At 40.9% G+C, this 27,631-nt stretch overlaps 1 protein-coding gene across 1 annotated transcript in view; it reads left to right on the top strand.

Annotated features, from left to right (window-relative positions):
* Positions 1-26,936, top strand: part of LOC149274125 (transmembrane protein 88-like) — a 32,381-nt gene extending 5,445 nt beyond the window's left edge. The window contains exon 2 of the mRNA XM_089505789.1: positions 26,667-26,936. Coding sequence (XP_089361915.1) covers positions 26,667-26,936 — 270 coding nt within the window. The remainder of the gene's footprint in view (positions 1-26,666) is intronic.
* Positions 26,937-27,631: the final 695 nt, after the last annotated feature.

Here is a 27,631-nt window from a genome sequence, read left to right as displayed (position 1 = left end):
CAATCGATAGCAAGCAAATGTGCAAATAAGAAAAACACTTTTAAACCAAAAATTGCCTTGTAATCGGTTTTCTTACTGGATTTCAGTGTCTCCAAATAGATCCATAGATTTAGCACCTTTTGATAGGTTTTGGTTAAATGTGTTTGTCCTCTTCATATATTTATGGTATTTATGGGTTGTGATGCCCCCATTTATGGGTTCTGATGCTTATTTACCTCTGGCGCTGCCCTGGGTCTAAGGGTCCGGCTGCCCCTCCACTGCTGAGCACCAGGACATGACATCATATCCCGCGCGTGATACTATACCTCTTATACTCTGTAAATGCAATTACTAAGAAACAATCCAGTTTTTCTATTTCACTCCTCTTCTTCTTTTTGTATCAAACCTTATACCAGTGATATTTAATTCTAGACCAGTGGGACATCTTGGAATTATTTTAGTTTCACCGAAGACACAAGATCCTGCTCTTCCAGATAATAATCTTATTTTTCCCCCCAGGTCTAACTCTCACAAAAGAAGAAGAATGGTAAATGAAATATAATTTAGCAAATTCTAACACACTTTCATACGAGAGAGTGTTGTTCGATAAAAAAAATGCTTTTTTGGCTGTTTTTCAAAAATTGGTATCATATGGTGACCGAAATTGTGCATCGTTCTCATCTATATTGTTTTTTTTTTGTTATTTCTTATTCAGAATAAAAAAAAACAACTAAATTCCAGACGGTGATTGTGTCTGGATATCATGTAAGAAACACTAAAAGGACAAGTTTAAATTAGTCTCCATAGAAATGGACAATCACGTATTAATATAATTGGTAGTTTGGAAGACATTTAATTGGACTTGTGTCACTAATTATATATTGTTACCTTTGTAGCGCCTTGATAAACAAAGCTGCATATTAATGCTCATCTTAATTAAAAGACAACAAAATAATGAATGTAGCATTTGAGGATTAGTCGGTTCTCGGGAGATTAGTGAATGTCCTGGTGACTTCTTTGTCGCAATTATATTCTCTGAATCCATAATGGTTGTGGGGCGGTAGCCAGATCATATTTTAAATGTAACTGTCCTTTGCTTTAGGCAACTCCTGGCTTGGCCAACCTTGCTAAAAGAGGGAAAAGATTGAGGCCAGAGCTGAGACTCCTTCTCCCTGACACTGTTTGACCCTTGTGTGCTCCCGTAGCGAAGCGTGCAGGACTTTTGGTTTCCAGTGGTATTGTCTTGTTTGGATTGCACGTGCCTCATTGAGTTTAGCTTGTGGTCTAGCTTGGCCTCCACTCGGTTTCATCCCGTATCAGCTCGTCTACCTCTAATTTTTAGATAATAACATCACATTCACTCAATTCATAACAGTTGTGGTGCTCTAGATAGATCATATTTCTAGTTTTGGACAGTTCATGTTTTTCTATATTTTAAATGTATAGGGCCTTTTCTGTAGGCAACTCCTGGCTTGACCCACCTCGGCGAATGGGGAGGAGTATGAGGTCAAAGCTGAGCCATCTCAAAATCCTTCTCCCTGAAACTGTTTGACCCATGCATTCTTCTCATACAAGGACATTTGGTTTCGAGTGTTGGATTGAAAGCGGCTCAATGAGAAGGTCTTGTTGTCCGCCTCGGCCTCTGCTCAGCACATACCAGGTCTGGGCCAGCTTGCCTACCTCTAATATTAGACAGTGACATCATGTTCACCAAGAGCATGTTTGGTTTTTCTAGATCAGGGGCGTCCAACGTGTGGCCCTCCAGCTGCTGCAGGACTGCATCTCTCATAATGCTCCTTGAGCTAAGGGGCTGGCTGAGGAGTATGGGAGGTGTAGTCCTGCAGCAGCTGGAGGGCCGCACGTTGGACACCCCTGTCCTAGATGTTTCATGGGCGATCCTACAATATGCGGTGGGCTGAAAAATATGAAGTCGCTACATAAATCAATAAATAACAGCAGTAAATCAGAGAAAACCAAACAAAAATGTTTTGGTTGCGTTCCCAAACATTATCATTCTAATTACTGTTACTTACTGATACTGATACTATAATACAATTAGCCATGTTTGTGGATACACTGAATCCTTGGTGGATTTAAAATGAAACAAACTGACAGGTCAGGTCAATAATAAACCTGTTTTTAAGTCCGTTCCGGGTAGCAGGGTAATCCGCAGATCAAAGAATTCAATTGCAATTCCTCTACTGCACTCCAAACTTCATCTTGAAGGAGCATCACTTTATAAAATAATTATTTATTCATTTAACAAATGTGCAGATTCCATCAAAACTGGCTGATGGACCCTTTCCACTGTATTTATGATAATATTTATTAGCCTGGGGAACGCTGGGTCCAGAGCCAATTATACATTGCAACGGTTTCAGGAGAAGGTACCTTGGGGCTGACCCGTGTCCTGATTGAAAATCTAATTAACAATATTTTAGATTGAGCTCTTGACCTCCAGTCCTTCAGGATATAAATATTTAAAGGGCTCCTGTCATATAAACAGGGCTTGCCGTATATATTTGTTCTACAAACATGTAGCAACTGATAACTCAAGATGTTGTGTCTCATTTGTGACATCACCACTCAGCACAATATGCAAATTATCCATTTTTTAATTTGCATATAAGTGCAAATAATTAAAATTCCTTTAACCGATTAAAAGAAACATCAACTATTACATGTAATTGCTCCACATGTTGAATGTTTGATTGCAAGGGGAGATGATGTACTGCCGGAGAAGACGATGTACCCGCTACTCTTTGTTAGTGGTGTAGGGGAGCGTGGGCGAGTATTAGGGTATTGCTAGGAGGCATAAATTAAAAGGGAAAACATTTCAATAAAATAAAAATAAAAAGAGTTAAATAAAAACCAATAAAAGATACAACTGTTCCACATTTACCGATTATGCCATTTATTTTTATTAAAGCTCACGCAGAAATAATAAAGGGCTACTTAATCTTTATGTGTCGTCCCGATGCTTCTGCCTCTTCTCTCCTTTCCATTCGTTTCCCGTGTTCCTCTTAATAACAAATCCTTATTCTTTGAACTTCAGTTAGATAATTACATTTGATGACTTTTGTATTTGCTCCGATAGTATGCTGCTTACACCAGTATGACAAGCCAGGAAGAGATAGAAACATAGAATTAGATGACTATACCATGCATGTTTAAATTCCCTCGCTGTATAAGCCTCTACCACTTCCACTTCCACTGGGAAGCTTTTTCACTAATCTACCACCCTCTCACTGAACTAAAGCTTCCTTATATTACAATGACCCATCAGCTGAACGAGCATTCTTGTCATTATGTTTTCATTTCCGATAATATTAAAAGCGTGTGAACGGGTTTGGGAATTCTTGATGGTCTCGTCATTTTTAAGCTTCCATGGGGGTCTGGATATTTTTTTTTAGAAAAGCATAACATACAGGGCTTTAAATAAAATGATAAATATTAATATTTTAGAGCACCTTGATTCCAGGAGAAATCTGACTGCCTGTCAGGAACCAATTTTTCGCTGCCTGAACCATGGCTTTTTTAATACCTGTGGTGTTTACATCTGCAACCACTAGTGGCCACCCTCCACCCTCTGGAGCACTCAGAACTCAGGTGTGCCTTGTTACCTGGGTTGAGCCCTAGTCTACATCCAGCTGGGCCTTATTACCTGGATTACCCTGCCTTTATGAACCTGCCCTGCCCTTTAGTCAGGGCCTTTGTATTGAAGTCTATGGACCTTCCTGCTGTGGCTCTGCACCTGTACTGTTCCTGGTTCCCTGCTATTGTGTCCTTCCAAGTGGACTCCCTGCTATTGTGTCCTTCCAAGTGGACTCCCTGCTATTGTGTCCTTCCAAGTGGACTCCCTGCTATTGTGTCCTTCCAAGTGGACTCCCTGCTATTGTGTCCTTCCAAGTGGACTCCCTGCTATTGTGTCCTTCCAAGTGGACTCCCTGCTTTGTGTCCTTCCAAGTGGACTCCCTGCTTTGTGTCCTTCCAAGCGGGCTGTGTGCCTTTCGTACCCTTCCAAGCGGGCTGTGTGCCTTTCGTACCCTTCCAAGCGGGCTGTGTGCCTTTCGTACCCTTCCAAGCGGGCTCTCTGTCTGTCGTGCCCTTCCAAGCGGGCTCTCTGTCTGTCGTGCCCTTCCAAGCGGGCTCTCTGTCTGTCGTGCCCTTCCAAGCGGGCTCTCTGTCTGTCGTGCCCTTCCAAGCGGGCTGTGTGCCTTTCGTGCCCTTCCAAGCGGGCTCTCTGTCTGTTGCGCCCTTCCAAGCGGGCTCTCTGTCTGTTGCGCCCTTCCAAGCGGGCTCCCTGCCAAAAGACTTATTACCTGTATTTTATTTTGCCATACGTCCGGTTACTTGCTTAGACTATATTACCCTTATTTGCTGGCCCTGTTATATACATGAAATACACTGCATTACCTGGATTTCTGTTTGTGGTGTCTTTGTTTGCATAATCATGCACCGTGGGTTACATACTGAACCCCAAGTATCCCCTGCGCATGGGCTCCTACCCGACCTGATCACCCGAGTCCTGACAGAATACAAAGGCCATTACAAGGAGTCAGCGGGGTTACTTTCAGTCATCAAAATGATAGGAGAATGCTTGCTTGAACTGTGCAAATCATTAATGCAAATCTGGGACTCCAACTCCAATCACTCTCATGAAGACCATTCACCTACACCTGCTACATCACCTGAGAAATCCAACAAGCCTGTTACCAGTGTTAAAAAGGAATCTCCTAGGAAATCTAGGAAACGTGAACCCCTTACCACAACCGAATTACAACAAAGGCGTGATGAGGAATCTTGCTTTTACTGTGGCAAAAAGGGACACTGGATCACCCAATGTCCTCTGAAACCTCCTAAACCCTCTGTACCGATTGAGCAGTCTACGTCACAACCACAGAGCTCTGCTAAAAGGGGAAGTAGCTTTATTCCCCAGGATAGTGAACCCATGGAGTATATACCAACCCTGGTGATTCCTGGTGCTTCTCAAACTCCGGTGGATGTCCAGCTGAAGCCTGATGATTGTTCTGTGATGGAATGCAGCGTCTGTGATCCTACAGTCTGTGGCAGTGTGGGTTCCTCCCATATGGATGAACTTCCTATTGCTTTCTGTTCAGCCGTGATTGCAACTCCTATCACTGCTACCTCAGCAAAGTGTGATACACCAGAGACTACCATAGCCCCTAGTATCACCTCTGGACTGATAGCAAAGATACATGACCCTATTCCATCTCTGAGGAAGAAGGGGCCTTCCATCAGTGCTTCCCATACCAAGCCTGCTTCTCCCGTTTTGACCCAGTGCAGTTCTGGTACTACCCCCCTGCTCCCAGTAGTGCCCTGGGTACAGGGCAGCTATGTGACCCCTGGTACATGGAAAGAGAAAGCACTGAATCATACCTTCTCATCAACTTCTTCAGCATCCAGTCCTAATTTGACCTACGATTGCACCACAGATAACCTTTCCTTTGATTGTGTTATTACCTCTAATGGCAATATAATCAGAAAGGAAGACCTGGAGATCTGTGAACAAGCTTTACCGAAAAAGAAGAAGAAGAAGAAGAAATCACGTTAAGTACACCCTTCTGCTCAGTTTCTTAAAGGTGTACAGATTTTGTTCAGTCTGTTCGCGTTCAGTGACCGCTCCTTGGGGAGGGGGTACTGTCAGGAACCAATTTTTCGCTGCCTGAACCATGGCTTTTTTAATACCTGTGGTGTTTACATCTGCAACCACTAGTGGCCACCCTCCACCCTCTGGAGCACTCAGAACTCAGGTGTGCCTTGTTACCTGGGTTGAGCCCTAGTCTACATCCAGCTGGGCCTTATTACCTGGATTACCCTGCCTTTATGAACCTGCCCTGCCCTTTAGTCAGGGCCTTTGTATTGAAGTCTATGGACCTTCCTGCTGTGGCTCTGCACCTGTACTGTTCCTGGTTCCCTGCTATTGTGTCCTTCCAAGTGGACTCCCTGCTATTGTGTCCTTCCAAGTGGACTCCCTGCTATTGTGTCCTTCCAAGTGGACTCCCTGCTATTGTGTCCTTCCAAGTGGACTCCCTGCTATTGTGTCCTTCCAAGTGGACTCCCTGCTTTGTGTCCTTCCAAGTGGACTCCCTGCTTTGTGTCCTTCCAAGTGGACTCCCTGCTTTGTGTCCTTCCAAGTGGACTCCCTGCTTTGTGTCCTTCCAAGCGGGCTGTGTGCCTTTCGTACCCTTCCAAGCGGGCTGTGTGCCTTTCGTACCCTTCCAAGCGGGCTGTGTGCCTTTCGTACCCTTCCAAGCGGGCTCTCTGTCTGTCGTGCCCTTCCAAGCGGGCTCTCTGTCTGTCGTGCCCTTCCAAGCGGGCTCTCTGTCTGTCGTGCCCTTCCAAGCGGGCTCTCTGTCTGTCGTGCCCTTCCAAGCGGGCTCTCTGTCTGTTGCGCCCTTCCAAGCGGGCTCTCTGTCTGTTGCGCCCTTCCAAGCGGGCTCCCTGCCAAAAGACTTATTACCTGTATTTTATTTTGCCATACGTCCGGTTACTTGCTTAGACTATATTACCCTTATTTGCTGGCCCTGTTATATACATGAAATACACTGCATTACCTGGATTTCTGTTTGTGGTGTCTTTGTTTGCATAATCATGCACCGTGGGTTACATACTGAACCCCAAGTATCCCCTGCGCATGGGCTCCTACCCGACCTGATCACCCGAGTCCTGACACTGCCTTTTGGAGTCAAGAAGGAATTTTCCTCCCTAAGTGACAAAATTTGAAAAATAACTTAATTTGGTTTTTTGTTTGTCTTCTTTTGGACCAAAAGCAGGAAGGATCGGTAGAAGGGTTGAACTTGATGGATTTTGGTCTTTTTTCAACCTAACTTACGATGACTTATGATGCAGCCTCGTGTTTGGCCATGCGTGTAGGAACCCGGGAGGAGTGAAGGGGAACACGGAATCTTTGATGTTTAAAACATCTTTCCAACCTTAAGAGGCAGGTGTTAGAGTCACATTTATCACCTGACAAGGTCTTTTATCATTTTACTGTTAAACTATATGTGTTCTGTTAACACCTCCAGCGTAAACATAATTATCATCATGCACCTGGGTGTTCGTTCCGCGTGGTTTTTATGATTAGTATGGATACAATCAGTTATATGTGAACTCTTTTGATTCTCAGCCTAATGAGTATCATGTTGGGTAGAGTGAAATATTGTTGGTGAATATAAGCTATGAGTGCATACCTGGGACCTTCTTCACTCTGGCTACCAGGAGCCTTCCCTTCCAGGACGCAGCCAGGGTGTTCATGCTGATGTCAGCGGGCCAGGAGCGAGGCGTGTCAAGACCCCGCTCCTCCACCCGGATGATTCGGGTCTTGACCCGGAGAACCGGAGGAGCAATGCTTCACCCAGAGATCTCCCAGGTATGCATGTGTGGCACAAAGAAGAGTAGATAAGTTCTTTTGCATAATATAATGTTAGCATGCAGCTGCATATCACCCATTTGAATGCTTTCTGGCTCTGTAATCTTAGCCCAATGTACTAAACAAACACCCAACTCCTTATCATACTGCCTGTGGGCAAACAATAGAATGGCTCAGTCTTAATCATCCAGTCTGACCTTCTGACAAAAGTCTATGGAGAAATAATTTTAATATTAATGTTTTAGGACCTTGGGCAACTTGTTAGACGTGTCCCTAGGTATTCCAATCCCTGCGGTAGAGGATAAGGAGCAGCATGGAGGTATGGAATATGCTTTCATGTAATGGGAATGATCAAAGGTTCCAATCAATGGCCATAAAATATTATATAAACGGTGCAAGTTGGAGATAAAGCGAGCCACTCCAACACTTCAAAATGAGCATTGCTCAGCCGTGAAGAATCCTCCAAAATGGCCACCTATTTCAAGCCCATCTCGCTGTGGGAACAGAGATCATTGGGATATGACATCATACTTCAATCATTGCTGCTCTTTACCAGAAAAGGAGCAGTCCCTTGAAACACAGATAATTCTACAGGTTGCCAGGACCAGTCATTGGACTGCAGAGGCAATTTATCAGGGTTGCGGCCAGATTTATGCGGCTTAATGTTAGCTCTGTCCTTATACCGTGCAGCCCAGATTATTCCGATCCTATTTCATTCACATTCCGCTCACACGTCCTGTCTACGAATTCCATTCACTCACATCAATTAAGTGTATTTTCCTATTAAATGTGGATATTGTCATCTTGTCCACCTATTGCCTAGTAATCGTTTCCTGACGGATACCATAACATAATAACGCCTCTGTCTGTGATTTAATGTGTGTTGTGAGTAAGGATTCACTTTAAATGTTTTACACTATGTACTTTAATTAGATATTGGATCATAATCTAATTGGATACATTGGAAGGGGGTTGTCTCTGAACCACTGACAATCGTGATGCGAAATTATACAGCAATGCTATGATTCTTAAAAAATATGCATACAGATAATAAAAGAACAATGAAAAAAGTATCTGTACAAGGAAGAATGAAATAAATATAGAATATATATAAATATAGACAATATTTTATGTATTTTTGTTTTCTGCACGCAAACACTTATTATTGAATGGTGGGGCAGAGAAGACAAAAGGACAATTATTTGAATCATCAGATCCAGATGTCCAGAAAAGGGTCTCCATGTTTGTGAATATGACATTTTTGCCATAATTCCATCCAGTAGCTTATTGAAGTTACAACACTTGCGGTGCTTCGGTGCAGATTCAAATTCAAGTGGTGGTAGATAAATGGTACAGTTTCCCAGCCGAACTGGTAGAGCGAGGGAAAATAAACACGTATGGAGTAGCATTTGGCTATTGAGACCAAGGTTTGACTCTTTACATAAAAAAGAAATGGTCAGTCTATATGGGCTGAATGCATCTTATCTGCCATCAAATTGTGTGTATCTGTGACAGTGGCTGTCCTAGGTTCCGACGGGCAGTGATCTGAAATGGTATACAATTACTATATAATGGGATCATGACATGAGCTTTATTTCACATACCATCTATTGATACAAGGATATTTAATAATGAATGTAAACTTTCAACTGCATTGTAATCAGGATAAATAAAATTTACTTTCATTTCTTATGTTTTACCATAATATTGTTTTTCTTATTATGATGATTTCCCCCCGAAGCTATGCAGTAATAGAAAAGCTGTAATGAAAAATGAAATATAAAAAAATCTATAGGGATTATTCATCAAGCTCTTCATAGCTTCTTTTTAGGAAAGGAGGGCGATGGTTATTTAAAGGTCCGCTACGTCCGAGATGATAGCACCTATTGTACATCAGCATGGATGTCAGTAATATTATTATAACATATTTTCCTCTCGTTGCTGAGAAAACCCAAATCCTTGAAGCTAATTGAATCTGCATAAATGGTATGGTTCTCAACTCTGCTATCTTTGCTCTTGATCATTATATGCTATTACCTGACACTTGAAAGTATTACTATTATTATAGGCTCCCTACCTGATTTCAATCATCCATTATCCATTCACCTTTTCTCGTTTTTGGTTTATTGTACTTTATGGGAAATACTGAAAAAAAAAGAAGATTTTAGGACAAAAAGGTGAACAAGAGTTAATTACATTTTCTAGAGACTTAATTCAGGGAGAAGATCCACTTTGTTGCGATACATTGTCCTTGTGTTCTAGAACCAGCGGCTTTTTCATGTTTTGAACTTTGAGCCCGGTTTTAGCCCGTTAACCTTAAACGACGAGTATAATTGTCATGAAAACCTGACACCAAAAAAGAACCAGCGATCAGATGTGAATTCTGACATCTCTAATGAAACTCCAGAGATATACCATGTATTGGAAGCTTTTCTTATTCGCTTAGCCCAACAACAAGAGACATTCTGATCTCAATAGATGTCATGTAAAGAAGATTTACTTTACTGAGAGGGGGGGCAGCCAAGTGGAATTGGTAGAAGTAAATGGGATAGGCGTACGGCTAGACTGAATCCAAACAAGACCAAAGACTGATTAAAGTTTCAGTCTTTATCAGGAAAATGAGCAGTCCAGATGGGCCGAATGGTTCTTGTTTTCCATCAAATTCTATGTTTGTATAAACAAATGAAATACATCATTATGGTACCCATAGGCTGATGATGTCATAATTTATGAACTCTTAATTTGGGTGACAGTTTGAGCCAGGGGCGTAACTAGATGCCTCAGGGCCCGGGTGCGAGAATCTGTTAAGGGCCTAGGTTCCAGCACTTACACATCCATCCAGTAAATGCTGGAACCTAGGCATTATGGGACTGTGATTGCTGTTAGCAATCACACTCCTATCATGCCAAGTCAGCCAGTACATGCTGGTACAGGGTGGCTGTAAGTGCAGACCCCATACTGCTGGCATTATCACTACACAAGGGGGGCAGCTGGCCAGGTTTCAGCATGTACTGGCTGACTTGGCATGATAGGAGTGTGATTGCTAACAGCAATCACAGTCCCATCATGCCTAGGTTCCAGCACTTACACATCCATGCTATCACACACACACACACACACACACACACATTTATTCATATAATCATTAATTCACAGATTCATTCCCTCAATCACACACACACTCATTCAAACACCCTCCCCACCCCCTTACCTGTACTGCAGCTCCCTCGATGCCGCTCACAGACTTCAGCAGGGGGCGCGGCCTCCCTCTGCTAAAGCACAGAGGAAGTAGGAAGTCACGTGAACTCCGCTTCCTCTGTGCTGTCCAGAAGACCCTCCCACAAGTAAGTAGCAGGGCTTGAGGTGCGGCTCGTGTAAGATCGGTTGCCCTGGCTGCCGATCTTACGCGGGCCGCACCTCGAGGTCTCGCGGGCCGCATTTGGCCCACGGGCCGCATGTTGGACGCCCCTGCCTTATTTAAAAAAAAAAAAAAAAACGTAAAAAAGATTTCGGGCGGCCCCTTGGCTTGGGCCCCCCTGCCGCCGGGGCCCGGTCGCAGTCGCGACCCCTGCGACCCCGGTAGATCCGCCACTGGTTTGAGCCATGTGCAATAATTCTATCTTTTATTGGCAGCTTGTGGGATTTTTTTCATGTTGTTTTCACACATTAGTTTTGTCAGCATCTAAAGTGCTAGAAAACACTCTCAGTATTTAATAACAGATGTTATTAATCACCAGCATACTCAATTTATCATACTGAGGTTGAGTTATTCTTGGGAGCCGCTGTTATAAATCACGTATTCAACAAATGACACACATATAGCATAGGAAAGGATAGAGGAGGAAAAGAAAATGGGAATAAGAAGTGTAGATGCTTTTAGGCGATTACAAGGATCCTATTAATGCAACAGTTGCAGATACTGCAGGGAAATAGTTGGGATTTAACCCATCCTTCAATGACATGAGACATGCGCGCCTAAATAGAAATTTGATTCTGGATATACAGGGGTTGAATGTCGAATTGTTTATCATGAGATCAGCTTCCTGCAATTTATCTGGAGAAAAAAATCTTATTTAAAAAAAAAAGAAATGTATGGTATATGGCATGGTAAATGTATGGCACATAGGTCACAAAAAATACACAAAGGCTTGCAATTTTCTCCATAAGTTATTCTGTATTCTACAAATTCTATGAACAAATGCAAATATAAATAAAGTGCTATAATTATTATTATCATCAAGGCTGGACACTGGGAATGAAAATACCCTGCCTGTGTCATCTCTGCCCCCTAAATAGCCTGCCTGTGTCATCTCTGCCCCCTAAATAACCTGCCTGTGTCATCTCTGCCCCCTAAATAACCTGCCTGTGTCATCTCTGCCCCCTAAATAACCTGCCTGTGTCATCTCTGCCCCTAAATAGCCTGCCTGTGTCATCTCTGCCCCCTTAATAGCCTGCATGTGCCATCTCTGCCCCCTAAATAGCCTGCATGTGCCATCTCTGCCCTCCAAACACTTGCCTTTTTTATTAACTCACTTGTTCATACATGATGTATGTATGTGCCACATGCACAGACATCTTTTAACATCTAAGGGAAACAGCCAGATTTTTAAAAAGTTTCACCCCCAGTGCAAATTTCCCATGAACTTCCCATGAGTTAATCCAAATGCCCCCCCCATTTCAGTGATTATGCACCCAGAACCTCTGGGTCAGCTTCTGGGCCAAACCATGAGAGCTACCAGCTATGATTAACAGCCGTGTATTGCTGTACTGTCACTTTAACTAAATACACCCAGCATACACATTTTTTTCTATAACATTCCTTAGGAAATCAGAGAAAATCTCAGTGTAATAGCTGACAAAAGACAAATGTATAATATGATGACGATGTCCTTGGCTTCTCCTAGGAACCAATTTCGTTTAAACATAATTTATCATTATAAACTATTAACCTAGTATTTATCTGTGTTGTAATGTGGTTATGAGAATGATAAAAATAGCAGTTTCTTTAAAATGGCAAGTAAAATGGATTTCTATTTTTATTAGTACTATTTATTGTGTTATTCTCCCTTTAACCTTGAAGCTCAGTGTGGTGTTGAATGCTTTCAGTGAAAAATGTTATTGTGGCATTTAAAGTGTCACCACTGAGGAGGTCAACTGGCAACCAAGGAGGGTGGATACTGGGCTAGTTAAGTATCTGTTATTATTAGTAAGGGATATGAAGACATCATGCTGGGAAAAAAAAGTTATATCTTCCCAGTACTGGAGGATTAAAGAAAACAGTTATCTTAATCAGGGCCGGCCCGACAATGGAGCTGAGTGGGGCAACCGCTCCAGGCGGCACTTTTGAAGGGGCGGCACTTTGCCGCCCCAAGCCCTTTTTTTTTAAAATTTATTTATTTTTTAAAGCGAAAGAGAGAAAGGGGCGCGAGTGGTTTTCGCTTACCAAGCTGTCAGTACCCGCTCGGCGCCCATCTCTCTCTCTCCTCTGCGGCGAGTCTCCCTGTTCGGTCTCGGTGCCGGCTTGAAGATTTCCGGCGCTCAGCATTACAATCCGGCACCGAGACCGAACAGGGAGACTCGCCGCAGGACTGCTGAAAGGTAAGTACAAGGGGGGGCGGAGGGAGAGGAAGGGTAGATAATGGGGGGGGCGGCATTTTAAAATTCGCCCCAGGCGGCATTTTGCCTTGGGCCGGCCCTGATCTTAATTAAGTGAATTTAATGCAAGCAGACATCTAATTTTCACAGTTTAGCAAAAAGTATGAACACTCACACGCTTGCAATTATATAGCAGGAAAGAGACAAATATATTAAGGAAGAATTAGAACGGTTAAAGGAATGTGTTTTGGAATCTATGCTCCAGTTAATGCCCAACACATGATATTATTGTCATTATCACCTTATAGACATAGTGCCAACATGTTCCATGTCGTTGTCACGTACTTCATATTTTGCTCTTCAATTAATCTTATCATGCAGGTGGCTTAATGGTCTTTCTACAGAAATTAAAAAGTAGAGTCACCCAAAATTGACATGCTGGGTGCCGCAGATCTAGCTAATACTTAAGGCTCTAATAAAGAAGTTCCACTTTACTTCTATGCCAGAGCATGCACGCAACAATCAACATTTTGTGGCATGCTATAAAAATTATCGAGATTACACTGCACGGCAACGTCCAAAAAGTGGTCTCATCACTGTAGCAATCTATGGAAAGTTTACGCTAATGAGACAATTCCACCGCCGAGACTTTGTTTCAGATTCACTTTTTACCCCCAATCTCTAGTTACTGACACGCACCCCTGAAAGAGGCTCATGCCACCATGTGAATGCCAAGGGAATTAGCCGACTGCATCCTAGCCCAATAGGCCTCTGGCTATCCATCATTACAACAGAAAAAATGGGAAGACGAGATGGGCCAGATGGTTCTTATCTGTACAATGGCCACTCCAAGCCTGATTGCCTATATTTTGAATAATATTAATAAGTATTAGTATTAATAATCTCCTTTTTGTAAAAGCTCCTTCACTTTACTTGGGAACCCTCTGGCTACCTGGAGCCCCCGTTTGCTCACGTTGGTGGGCAGTCCCGCTGATATCAGTGCGGGTGGTCCAGTGATGTCAGTGGGAGCGGTCCAGTGACGTCAGTAGGCAGTCCCGCCAACGTTGAGGGCAGAGTTTCCCAGTGGTGACCCGGAGAAGTGGCGTCTCATCCTGAGTCTCCAGGTATCCCCTTCATCTCATATGGGGTTGACGGGATAATAAAGATGGCTGCTCCCAGTATCTTTATTTTTATCTTTTTAATATTATATTGGATTGGTATAAATAACGGAAGCAATAAATGACAGATTATTTAAAATTTATTAATTTCTATTTGGAGCGGGTATAATTTGATATAATAATGAATCCCATTTCTGAAACCTTACATTGACAAGGATGGGTAGTCGAATTATGTATAGTAACCCCTGAAAATAAGATGTTTTTTCATCAATTTGCCTGTCGCCGATTTAATCCCTATGAGCACATTTTTGTTTGAAGAGCTCCCTCTGACAACCGGAATAAACACATGGAGTCTTTTAGTGGGGGCGTCTTGTAGCTTTCAAAACATCTCATATAATCCAGCGATGGATGGAGGCAAAATCTTTGAATTCTCTAGAATCTCACTATAACAAAGAAAGGCTTTGAAGCCAGTTTTGTCTTAAAGGCAACTAAAATACTTGTCATACTGATTCCCTATTTTCCTTATAATTTTAAAGTTTGATGAACACTGTGTGGGGCAGCTGTTTGTAGCCGTAGAGAGGCCATATGTTTGTTGTTTGGAAGACCACATAAGCTAAACTATATGCTTCATCCCTATAGCTAGATGTATTTAAGAAATAATAATAATAATAATAAAATATTACATATTTTATTATTTTTTAAATAATTTACAGACATTTTTGTTAGTGTTAGATTATAGGATGCAAATTTGGCTATTTTATGGTCAAAGAATGTGGGATAAAAATGAGGGTTATACCGTATTTGCTCGATTATAAGACGAGGTTTTTTTCAGAGCAAATGCTCTGAAAAATACTCCTCGTCTTCTAATCGGGGTCGTCTTCTAATCAGACCTCAAATAGAGGTCTGGTTAGGAGACTAAGATCCAGATCCCCCGCACCGCTGCAGGGGACCTGGATCCTCCTGTCTCACCCGACTCCCCCCCCCCTCATCATACACACACTTACCGGTGCTTCCTGCTGTGTTGCCGGGGCAGCGGGTTGACGTCTAAGCGATCCGCGTAGACAACATCCGCTGCAGCCGGAAGGAGGTGTGGCTAGCAGCGGGGGTTGTCTGCGTCCGTCGCATAGACCTTCCCCGACTGTCAGAGATCAGAGTTCCCCGCACCGGTGCGGGGAACTCTGATCTCTGACAGCCGGGGAAAGTATACGCGACGGACGCATACAAACCCCCGCTGCCAACTCCACCTCCTTCTGGCTGCAGCAGAAGGCGACGTCAACCCGCTGCCCCGGCTGGAAGCACCGGTAAGAGAGGGGGGAGAGCGGGGGAAGGGGGGGGAGAGAGGGGGGGAGAGAGTGTGTGTGTGTGTGTTAGTTAGTTAGTTAAATGGGGGTATAGGGTGTGTGTGTTAAATGGGGGCATAGGGCATTTCTGGAGTGGCGTTAAGGGGGCATTTAATAGAGCACTCTGCCTCCTGAAATGCCTTATACCTCCCTATATGCCACTCTGCCCCATAATATGCCTTTTAACCCCCTAAATGGCAGAGTGGCATATAGTGGTATAAGGCATTTCTGGAGGCAGAGTGCTCTGTACAATGCCTTTTAACTCCCTTAATGCCACTCTGCCTCCTGAAATGCCTTATACCTCCCTATATGCCACTCTGCCCCATAATATGCCTTTTAACCCCCTAAATGGCAGAGTGGCATATAGTGGTATAAGGCATTTCTGGAGGCAGAGTGCTCTGTACAATGCCTTTTAACTCCCTTAATGCCACTCTGCCTCCTGAAATGCCTTATACCTCCCTATATGCCACTCTGCCCCATAATATGCATTTTAACCCCCTAAATGCCAGAATGGGATATAGGGGTATAAGGCATTTCTGGACGCAGAGTGGCACATAGGGGGTCAAAAGGCATACCATGGGGCACAGTGGCATATAGAGGGTTAAAAGGCATATCATGGGCCACAGTGCCATATTGGAGTGGCAAGCCTGGGGGCAGATGTGCGTAACTGGGGGACAGGTTGGAAAATACAAGAAATAAAAACAAAAAAAATCTTTTTCTCAATCATAGCTTTTATTAAAAAAAATAGTTTACATGAATTAACATTTACTGGTAAAACTTTTTTCCTTTGGGGTCGTCTTATATTCAGGCTTTTCCTTTGTTTCCTAAGTTAATATTCAGATTTTGGGGGGTCGTCTTATAATCAGGGTCGTCTTATAATCGAGCAAATACGGTATTTACTTTACCCTCCTCAACAAAAATAATTTCAAATCTTGCCATTGGCAGGCAATAGTTTAATATTGCTGTACCTAGTACTGTATTTACCTAAAGCACAACCAAGACATTTTAGGACCCTATACTCGCAGCCCATTTCTGTACTCATACAGTGAACAAGTCCTTGTAATAATGTTACTTGAATTAATACAGCATAAAAACAGTATATGGAATATTTCTAGGGGGGTAGTCCAGTGTCCCAGGGAGCCCCTTGGAAAAATCAAAGCATATGAAAGTATTTTGTAAGTCATTTCATATGCATTCATTAAACAAAACAAAAATAACTCTTACCTTAGGGAGAAGCTGCAGAGCAGCGGCTTCCCGTCCATTCAATGTCCTGATTGGCTGCTTGTTAGACCCCTGAATGCAGTGTTTTTGAACCATATCACACATGAGGAGTTGTGTTCGATCAAACAGACCTCCTGCATGGAAAATAGTTGGGGAGAAAGAAAAGGTGCATTTGCAAGGAGAATACAATAAAAATGTAGAGGGGCTTCTCATCGATCATATGAATTGAAGTGTATGTTATGGCTGGAATGGTTTGGCAATTTTCTAGATACTTACAGTAACATGGCCTGTGTCATGTGTATACCTGGGAACTCTCTGGAGACTCCCTGGAGACTCTGGGATCAGCGTTGCTTCTCTGGGTCGCCACCGGGAAAATAATAAGGGTAGCGAGCTGTGTACTGGTGTCCTCCAGCATGCATCCAATAATCCTTCTCCTCGTAATTGCCATACATATTTGGAATGTGTCGAAATATTTGTAAATACCACATTATTACTGGTGAAGAAGTCAATAGAGAAGAGGCAGTAGAGAAAGGCTCCATTGTTGTGCATGGATAAACATGACAGATTGTATAATGAAATCTTTTAAATGGTTTCCACACATGCTAGCCTGATGTATAGAATATTCTAAAGCATTAATATTTCATCCCGATGGCTGAAACCAGCACTCAATCCTAAAACGGATACTCTCATACTGGTTTCAGAAAAGAAACTATGGAAACTCAACCACAGAAAACCAAATTTTCTTTCCACTTTGGTGGAAATTCCTACTTTCTGCTGTTCTTTGCAGATGACCAAGACTTTTGGCCGACCTCTAATCGCAAATTTCTATAGACAGATACTGAGCCCATAAAGCACGGCATTAGTTAAATTGCGTTTCACGAGCTGTTTATCATAACAATTGTTTTCTTTCCACGTGTTTTAGCTTTGAATATTACCACCCCCTCTTTGTAGAGATAAATCCCACCAGGAATCTGAGCAAAGAACATGAAACTTTTTGTCAAGATTTCTTTTCAATTGTTATCTTTAATTACAGGAGCAACTCCCCTGCTTCTTCCTGACAGCCATCCTTACCTAACAATTACTGTGTGACAGCCACCTCACCACAACAGCTACGGCGAGAAACGCTTGATGCGTACATCTCGCTGCCTTTCTGACGGCTCTTTTGCTTCTCTCTGACGATTACATATTTTGGCAGATTGAATAGATACTAAAGTCAGAACAAAAACACTCAAAAGCCCAAGGAATAAAGGTGTAAATTGTAAGCGTGTTTAAGCAGGGCCTCCTAACCCCTTATTATGTTGTATACTACTTGTTATGTCCTCTTTACCCATTGTAAGGCGCCGCAGAATATGATGGCGCTTTATAAAACAATAATAATAATAGTAATGTAGCTCCCAAAAGTACAAAGTATAACGCTTTTAACATAGATAAAAATGTTCACCTGTCCCTTGAAGACTCCCCATCAGTGTAGATTTTTTGAACCTCTTTAAATAAGTGGAAACAAATTAATTTTAACTATTACTTCCCCGACGCTATGCGCCATGCGGTAGGATTTGGAGAAATATAACCTTGCCTACTTAACTCTTTAAAATTATGCTCTAAGAAACTAGAAATGCATGGTTAGCCGCAAGAACAATCCGTGCCCGAGTACGAGTCTCTGTATAATGTAAAACCTCCCACAATCACTATTTGAGCCATGACACAATTAAATGAGGATACAGCCCACAGTTTACACTAGAAGAGAATGTGGTTTATACTGGATTAAGAAAGAAGTTTTATTTCTTTTTGGAGCCACATTAAAGAATGGTCATTAAATAAATCACGATAGCTAAACACACATTGTTAACTCATGGATGGCTTCAGGATCAGGGGTGTTTGCCTAGCCCTTTGGCAGTTGATATCGTGCTGCTGCCTTTCAAATGGCATTTTTATACATTAAATGTGAAAGAAATAGGGAAAAAAAGAATACAGAAAAAATAGTAACAGCAACTCAATTCTATGACTCCGTGGACTTCATCAAAAGGATGAATGTGCCGGTTTTTAATTTAATACAAAATATAAATTTATTGTTCCTATCCAGATGTGAGGCTCAGCAATCCAGAGATGTGATAAAATGTTCAACTATGATATAATACAGCTATACCAATTATATTCTCTAAAATTCAGGTTTTTTTTCCTTTCTTATCTTTCTTGTTTCTTTCTTGCTCGTTCATTTTAAATAATTAATGTAGGATCTCCCAAAATGTTCATGTTTCAGAGAAATTCATTATTTATGTGGCTTATTTGCCAACTATTTCTTGCTGGTGCATAATCCAGTTTGAATCCCTGCAGATTCTGCCCATTTTTGGTTCAGCTTAAACTACTGTCCATTGTTGGCAAATACTCAAACTTTAGTTTTTCAAACAAGATTTTTAATGCTTCATTCTTTTAAACACCATATAGAGGGCTTTAAGACATTATCTAAGTTGGCAGGACTTCAACAAGTTAGACTATTTTAAGCTTGAGGTTTAATCATTTGAAAACCTATACAAGAGTAAAGATTTGATGTCACAAAAACACAAGTAGAAAAAATGGGACTAAATTATTATTATTGACTTTTATTTATATAATTGCAACAATTTAATCAGCGTTTCTTACATACTTTAAATTGTGTCTTTGTATCCAACTGTTAAAAAGCCCTGCAGAACACAAATATGATTTTACGATAAATTAGAAATCTACAAAGAGTTGACAGATAACTAAACAGTTCACATTTTAATTATGAAGTCCTATTTTGGCTTTCTATTATCAATATAAATTAATATACTGAAATTAATACCGTTGTATTTATTAGGGTTTTGGGATCTGTAATTAAGATGCATATAGAGACCTTAAACTCTTTAGGATCCCTTAGCTTGTCTCTATGGAAGTACAATTGTTATGTTGCCTTGGAGAAAAATTTGTGTTTTGCGAGTTGTTGATGCATTTTAGTCCACTTAGTGTAATTGACATCTTTTTAAGTGGAAAATGGAACATCTTTTAAATGGCGTTATGGAAATGGTCCTTCAGATGCACTTTGTCCACAGCCAAAATTATCCTCGCAAAGGCAGTGCAGTGCCAGCCATGGTAAAATTACTGGAATCAGAGACACAAATGAAAAAATAAAATACTGTGTACCCTATAAAAATGTAGACACAATTATTTTATTGCTATCTTTAAAATGTATCCAGTCATTAATACTATGTTTATTTAAAAAAAGTTTCAATTCAAGAATAATACAGTATATACACACACACTCTCAAACTTACACACTAATGCTAAAACATACACACTTATGCTAACACTTATACATACAAGTTCATGCTAACACACACTCACATATATTGGTGCTAACACATACACTTACACTTGCACACATACATTCATACATAAGTTCCCCTCATACACTCTTTTTCACTCAGTCCCTTCCTTCCTTCACACCAGATCAGCTTTGTGAACAATTTTGGAACCTCGGGTCAGCCTTTCCCTGCCTTCCCTAAACACTAAAATAAAGCAAAATTGTTAAAAAAAAACAACTTAATGTGGAGAGACATTCGGAGAATGGATTGAGAAGCTTTTTGAGCTGCTTTTAGAATTTCTCATATACCAACCAATGTCTAGGGACTTGAAAATGGCATGGAAAACTTATTTGTGGTTACAAGAATTTCAATTTAGGGAAAGACAGCAGGAAAGGGAACAAAGGTGAAAGTGTGATTATGATGAATAGTTCCGACAATGAATTATCCTTAGCATGTGACACAAAAAATGTAATTACAGTATCTCAGGGAGAACTGTCAGATGTGGCCGGTCAGACACAATATTTCCTAAATAAATATTTTTCTTTGAGTCTTAAATATAATACAGTATATAATTATATTGTTTAGCATTAAAGAAAACTTGATTTGATTTAATGAGGGCCCCCATTGTGAGTCATTTGGTATTCTGGGTGACTTTCACTGCTCAAGCACCACATTGAGATGATTCCTGACGTCATCGCTAATAAAGTCCATACATAGACTTTCATTAGTCCGAGTGGCAGGATGTGTGGATAAAACCGAGCCATTCTAATGGTTACAAGTCAGTATGATAAGGAGTCAAGGTTTTTATCTAATAGATTTATCTAGGATAACAAAGCTAGTCTGAAAAAGCTAGTGTATTCTATAGAAACTAGGAAGACAATATAATATTTCTGAAACATTTTTAATGTCATACTTGTAATAAAAAAGAAATTGGTGGACGTTCTCCGTCAAGTCACTGGTATTTATTGATCTGAAATTCTTCTGTAAAGTTATTTAGTGAATGCTAAACTCGGTTTGGAGGTACCTAGCAGGACATATGGGACTTTTATTCTGTAAGATCTCTTATTATGACCCCCCCCCAACATTCTATTTCAATATTTTTGACAATCACTCTTGACCGATGCTTCCATAATTTCTTATACGGCCTCGATTTTCAGTAGATGGAGTTTACGCGGTTGGTCGAACAATTTAAAAACCCTTATTATTTTACAAGGCAGGAAAATAATCATGAAAAAAATTATGCCTGTTCAATGTAGGACAACTTTACGTGTCAGAAAAATAATAAAGCATCCAGTTTTTGTTTTTTTCCGATTTCAGGAAAATCCCCCTTGAAGCTAAGGAAAGCAAATGAGTCAGTTCACCCAGTGAAATTAAATGACTCTCCTTGAAACCCTTCCAAAATGAAAAGGGCCTTCATTATGGTCTCAGCGGGCAGTACTGTTTCCACTTGTTTTCAACACAGATTTTCCCATTTTTTAACGTAATGAGAATGGAAAAAAAGGGGAGTACAATGCCTCAGTGATTATATACATGTTCGGCGTCACTTGATGGTTATAAAAGGCCTCCATTTTGTTAAAGCCGCAGTAGTTGTAGTGTTGCGTAAGGCCTTTTAGGAGGCCGTGTTAGGAAAATGGTAGAGCGATGGATAAAACAGCACAACGGGGGACCCCAACAGTACATCTAATCATGAGTATGTACTCAAACAGTGACTTAGCAAGCCTGTCATTTAAACTGGTTACGGGAGGGATTTTGCTTTGCATAGAGTCGTCTGGACTGGGGGTGATGGGGCAGCCATGGCACTTTAAGGCCAGCGGCTGCTTGGTGGTATAAGCCTGGCCGCCTAGACTAAGGTATTCTAGAGGAAGGCTTCACACTTTCCCTGAAATAAAACTATATAAAGAAATGACTGAATAATACAAGAATTCTCTTTGACTTATTAGGTAATTAGATAACTAACACTAAGAAGGCCTTCCAGCCAAGGCATAGCTAAGCCATTTCATTGTTAATTAGACTTTTACATAATAAGGGACAGCTCAGCCTATCTTCTAGGAGAATTTCAATGGGATTGGCCATTTATCAGTGGTGTCAGGGAACTAAATGATTCATTTTTACTGCAAACCCTTATGTTACTGAATAGATCTCAGTGTCCGTTTAGTGGTCTGCTTTATGTGTTACACCATGAATAGACACCTGGAGATGTACAATAAAGGGACACTCTGTCTTGCCAGACATTACTTACCTTAAGGAGAAGCTGCAGCTCCAGAAATGCAGTGCGCTGATTGCAACATAGCCAATCAGTGTCATGAAAGCCATCCCATTGAAATCAATTGGAACACTTCTTGTGCATATTCTCAGGAGGTCTCATTAGACCCCCCACCCCGAACACTCACAAACTCAGTGCTAGAGCTTACTGGCCAAAGATGTCTTGTTGCAGGAGATGTTCACCAGAGAATATCCCCTACAAGCCAACTGACGGAGAGATACCATGAACAATTATAGAGGCCATTCAGTCTCTATAAAGTGCATATGATGGCTGGAGCCTCCCTTTAAATCACAAAAATATATTTTTGAAATATCGTTCCATGATGGAAATTATGCTAATTTTGTCATGGTTTTCAAATAGCATTACCGGCTCCACGGGAAACTACGGAATATCACGGTACTGAGTACAGTGTGAACTTCTAAAACAGAGAGGTAAGGAACGCTGTTAGTGAATTGTGTAGCTCTTAATGGGTTAGTTACCCAGAATGCATCACGGACACGAAAACAAAGTATCCCTCTTACACATAAAAACTCTCATCATGAAACCAAGGTATTAATTTGGTTGCCATGGAAACCATATGGCAACGCTTTGGCATAGATTAACTCTTTCTACTCTCAATAGATCTCAACCGCATTTTGCAAATAGAGTTAACCTCCTCTGGATAAAACTGCACATCTCCAAGCGATCAGCGGGTAACGTTACGTTATTAACTCTTCAAATCAGCTTTTCCTGCTGGTTCTGAAATAAAATAAAAAAATCCTCAGGGCCGAAGGCAGCCACAATCTCTGCTTCCCGTGATGAGAGGAAAGCCGGGGAAGGGCTGACAATGTGCATAAAAATCATACTATCAGAAATGTTCATTTGCATTACCAAACCGGCTCTCTCTTTATCTCTCCTCACGCTTGAGCACGAATCAGATGAAGTTTTTAAATCAGTGGAAGAAATGTGCTCTGAATCCAGAAAGGATGTTTAGAGGAAATAATTACTTATTATTTACCGTTTCCCACAAGACAGAAACAGACAGTACAAAACCACAAGCTTATCTTTGAATAGAATGTTATTTTTCTATGAATTGCGGAACTTGAGACATTGAGCAGGTGGAAAGAGCCCACACATCAGACCGACATAAACACCTCGCTGGCTGCGGCAGTAATTAGCCCTCGGTTTTGTTACATTTCTAACACATTAGAGTCCCAAGGACAGCTACTTTTACTTGCAGTTCCTCATGTAGCATATGAAATAAGGTGAATTACATCAGAAATTGTGGAGCCCATTTTGGATCTTCAGGCCCCTGTGTTTGGACTTCTTCTGATTTTTCTTCCCTTTGACTACCATTGTGGTCTCTCCCCAAACCCTTTTTTGTTCTTGCTTATCATCCACAACATCCTGACATATTGCAATATCCCCTTTATCTGTGGGGTTATTAACCTTAGATGTTTCTTGGATTTGAACACTTTGTGGATCATCATTCACTCAGTGCTGCTAAGTGGAGCCTAGTTGAGTCAGACCCAAGTCAAGCCATGGTGAGCTAACTCAAAGCAGGCCAAGTTCCATTGAATCTGGCAATGATCTCTAACTTCATCAGACTTATCAGACAAGCATAGCAAGTTGTCTCAGTGAATATCAAAGTGATAGGCTCCAGAATTATTTCCGTGGAAGTGCGATCGGTGACCTCTGGAATCTGCTCCTACGATAATTAAACTAGGCTTGGACATTGATTAATTAAATTATGAATTGTAGAGTGTCATCACACTTTGACCACCAAAGTGATGACAAAGCTTCTGGACCACATTAAATCAGTCGGGACCTTATGACCTTGGTGTTGATACTGATGAGCCGCAGCGATGTCTGCACACGATTCAGACACAAATTGCTTTTACTGCTCCACCATCACTTTCATCTCATGTGCTTTTAGATATAATGACTAAACTGTACTATGGAAGAATCTGCTTCCATCATCTAACAGTACGGACAAAGTATGTATCCTCTGGATAATTTAAAGCCCAATCATCTGTAGGACTCTTGTTATTAAAGGTAATTTGTGGAAAATTGATGGCTGATCCAAAGGTAGGGAAAAAGGCAGAGTGTTTTCAGAAGGCACTGAAAATGTTTTGTATCTCAGTCTGAGAAAAAAAATATCATTATAACAAGTAAAGTGTCTTCTGCCGTCATTCCCAATGATTTGTAGTAGTAACTGGCCTCAGACCTAAACGCCCTTCTTGTAAATCATCAAAAAACGGATTTCCAGGAACATTTTATATCGGAATAATAATAATAAATAATAATAAACCTTTATATTTCTACAAACAAATATATCTTTATATTTATGAAAAATCAATAAAGCACAAAGATTTGTAGGTGGATATAGATGTATATGGATATAAAAGGTAACATTTAACTTTTCTCAGTTGTCTCCTGCTGCCATCTTAAAGAAACGCTGCTTTGGGCTCATGGCCCTAAGTGCTCGTGTGTCTGTAGCATAGCAGAGGGAAAATATGGGGGGAAAAAACCTTTTTTATGGCTCATACAGCCTGCCACACCTTTAATTTTTTTTCAGTACCCCTGATCATTTCTTCATATAAGATCTCATTTTCTTTGTAGCTTCGTGGGCTCTCCGATGAGCTTGTAATTATGAATTACAAAGACACGGCTTCTGTCAGATTACAGGAGTAATTAACTATTACATTCGTGTTCTTGCTGACAAATGTTCCATGAAAATGATACAAGTACATATATATTCATCTAGAGAGACACTTTAACTACCATAGCCTGGAGGAAGATGCGAGTATAAGTTCTCTTTGCAGATCCCTTCATGCTTTCATCGATGTGCGGATATTGACATTATAAAAAAAAGAGTTCTTTCCTCTAAATGACACTCTGATACATTCATTTTTCTCAGGCTTAGGGCAAGAGATGACATTATGATTAATAGGAAATCTGATTTCCAAAGGAATATTTCAGCGCTCTTCAAAAGCCCGTTTAATAGGCTATAATATACTGAGCATGTGAAAATTCTACCTTTCCCTTCCTTTTTATCACCCTTTAATGTCTATGTACATGTATTTATTAGTGTAGAAACAAGAAAGATTAACTCATACCTCCCAACAGTCCCGGTTTTTAAAGAACAGTTACAGTTATTTAGGTGGCCACATGGGAGCTACGACAGAGGTCTGATCAAGAGAAGTCAGAGGACCTCCTCGACTGGTCCATGTTCCTCACTGCCCGCAAAATGCATTACAATAGGGCAGCTGCGAAGCACAGTCCTGTGAAGACCGGGACACTTGGAAGATTTGTTATTATGTGTAATAATGTTTTAGGAATGTGTTGTAAACTGAAGCGGAGATACGTATTTTAAGCAAAGAGTCATGGAGGAAATGTTTATGTATCTAATGAGCATGTGATTTACTAGAACGATGACGGTAAGCGGTTTCTAAAATGTAACGTTCCTGGTGAGAACTGGTGGATACTTTCCTTCAAGGGCAGCAGATGTTATATTTCGTAACGTGTAAAATGATCCCAAACATAATGACAAATGCATTCCAAAAATATTTATTTTTTCACGGAGCTGCTGGTAAAATAAATAAAAGTGTGAAAATAGGATTAAGCAAAAATTCTGGAGATGGGCTGCCCTGGAATCATTTCTAGCTGTATTTGCACATTGAAGATAAAAAAAAAAAAACTGTCGCTGTGATGTGAAAAAAAACAACCCATAAACAAAAACAAAAGTAAAATAGAATTTAGAAATGTTAACATGACATAGTCTTTCTGTGATTTTCTGCACATAAATACCTCGGCGTATGACCAGCTGCTTTAAGGGGTTAAAGAAAGGTAATAGCCTTTAGACATGGAAACTTCCCTATATCATTTCTAGCGTGACTGTCTCCGAAACCTGTTTAGCTGCTGCCTCCCTCTCAGCCAGGAGACAGAACGCGAGCTTTCATTGTAGCCGCTGACCTTGAAAAAACATCCGCTATCGATGTCACAGTTAGAGGGCCCGTCCCTTTGCCTCGATGCAATCAGAATATATTACGCAATTATCTGATAATGCAGTTAGCAGACAAAGCAGCCACAAATATAGCAAAATGATATGTTGCTTTCATATTAACGTTTGCCGATTTAATATCGGTAATTAAGGAGATACAGCAGCAAGCGTTTCATTTCGAAGATGCCAATCACAAGGTCAACTTTGCAGTACTGTAACTTACACAATCTCCCTATTCGTTTCTTTTACACTCCCAGGGATGAATATGAATATACCTTAGTGGAGGCAGATTTGGAGGAAGAGAACTCACTCTCACACCACAGCGAAAAGGGAAAATGAAAGAGGAGAGAGAGGAAATTGAAAGGAGAGGAGGGAGAGATAGGGGAGAGAGGGATCATGTGTTTGTAACCTGTAACATTGGTGCCCTGTTGACTAACATAATGATCTTTGTGATTCAGGTGCTGCATTCTGATGCTTCATACTGCAAAACCCTCCTGGATGATAACAGCTCATCCGCATTGATTATCCTGGGCTTCGTCATGATGTCTCCTCTGATCGTTCTGGCCATGGCTTTGTACTGTGGCCTTGCCCGCCGCCTGCGGCTCTTCATGTTGTTCCAGCCCTACACTCGGGCTCTGTATAAAGGAGTTCGATGGAGGTGGTATGATGAAGGTGGGTTATGTAGTTGTGCCAAGGAGTGGAATAATCACGTCAAAGCTTGGGTATAACTTCTTTGAAGACTGGCGCCCATGTCTGCCCTTGTCATCTACCAACGGATGCCCCCTTAAAGGAACCCATCCTACCCTTGCCAGCACATTGTATGGACTCCCAATATCTGCCATGGAGTATCCGGTTGGTGCAACCCAGAGACAGAACTAACCATGCATCCTGAAGAATTTTTTTTATCATTATTGTTGTATACAAATTGGAGTAAAACCATACTTCCCTACAACAACGACAACTAATATTTAAAATTGACATCTTTTCAATTACAAACAACCTATGTTTAATTTAATTTCAATATTCAAAACATAACATAAAGCATAAGTATATGTATAGTTTAGGGTCCACACAAATTTAATATATATTAAATAATTACATAATTCTTTATGTAATAGAGTGGAAACAAATGTAAATACTAATCATACATTCTCATAGTTTCGTCAAAGCATTAGACCTTCCATTGTAATATAAAGATTACAACATTTCTAATCATGCAGTTTAAAGCATTATTGAAAGTTTACAAAGTATCCCCTTTAATTATATGTTATCCATATTCATAGATGACCTCTACATTCCCTAAATAAATGGGTGACCATCAGTACTGTAGCAGTAGGCAATGCGTTGTAGAGGACTTGCTACAATATGTTGCTTAGGATTCCATTGCTAAGAGCTGTAGTAATGCTATGGGGCATCAGTAAGC

This window comes from Sceloporus occidentalis, unplaced genomic scaffold (assembly GCF_023333645.1).
Source record: "Sceloporus occidentalis isolate IW3139 unplaced genomic scaffold, rSceOcc1.0.p SCAF_346, whole genome shotgun sequence".
In the NCBI taxonomy this organism is placed as follows: Eukaryota; Metazoa; Chordata; class Lepidosauria; order Squamata; family Phrynosomatidae; genus Sceloporus; species Sceloporus occidentalis.
This window is presented reverse-complemented; position numbering and strand designations above follow the sequence as displayed.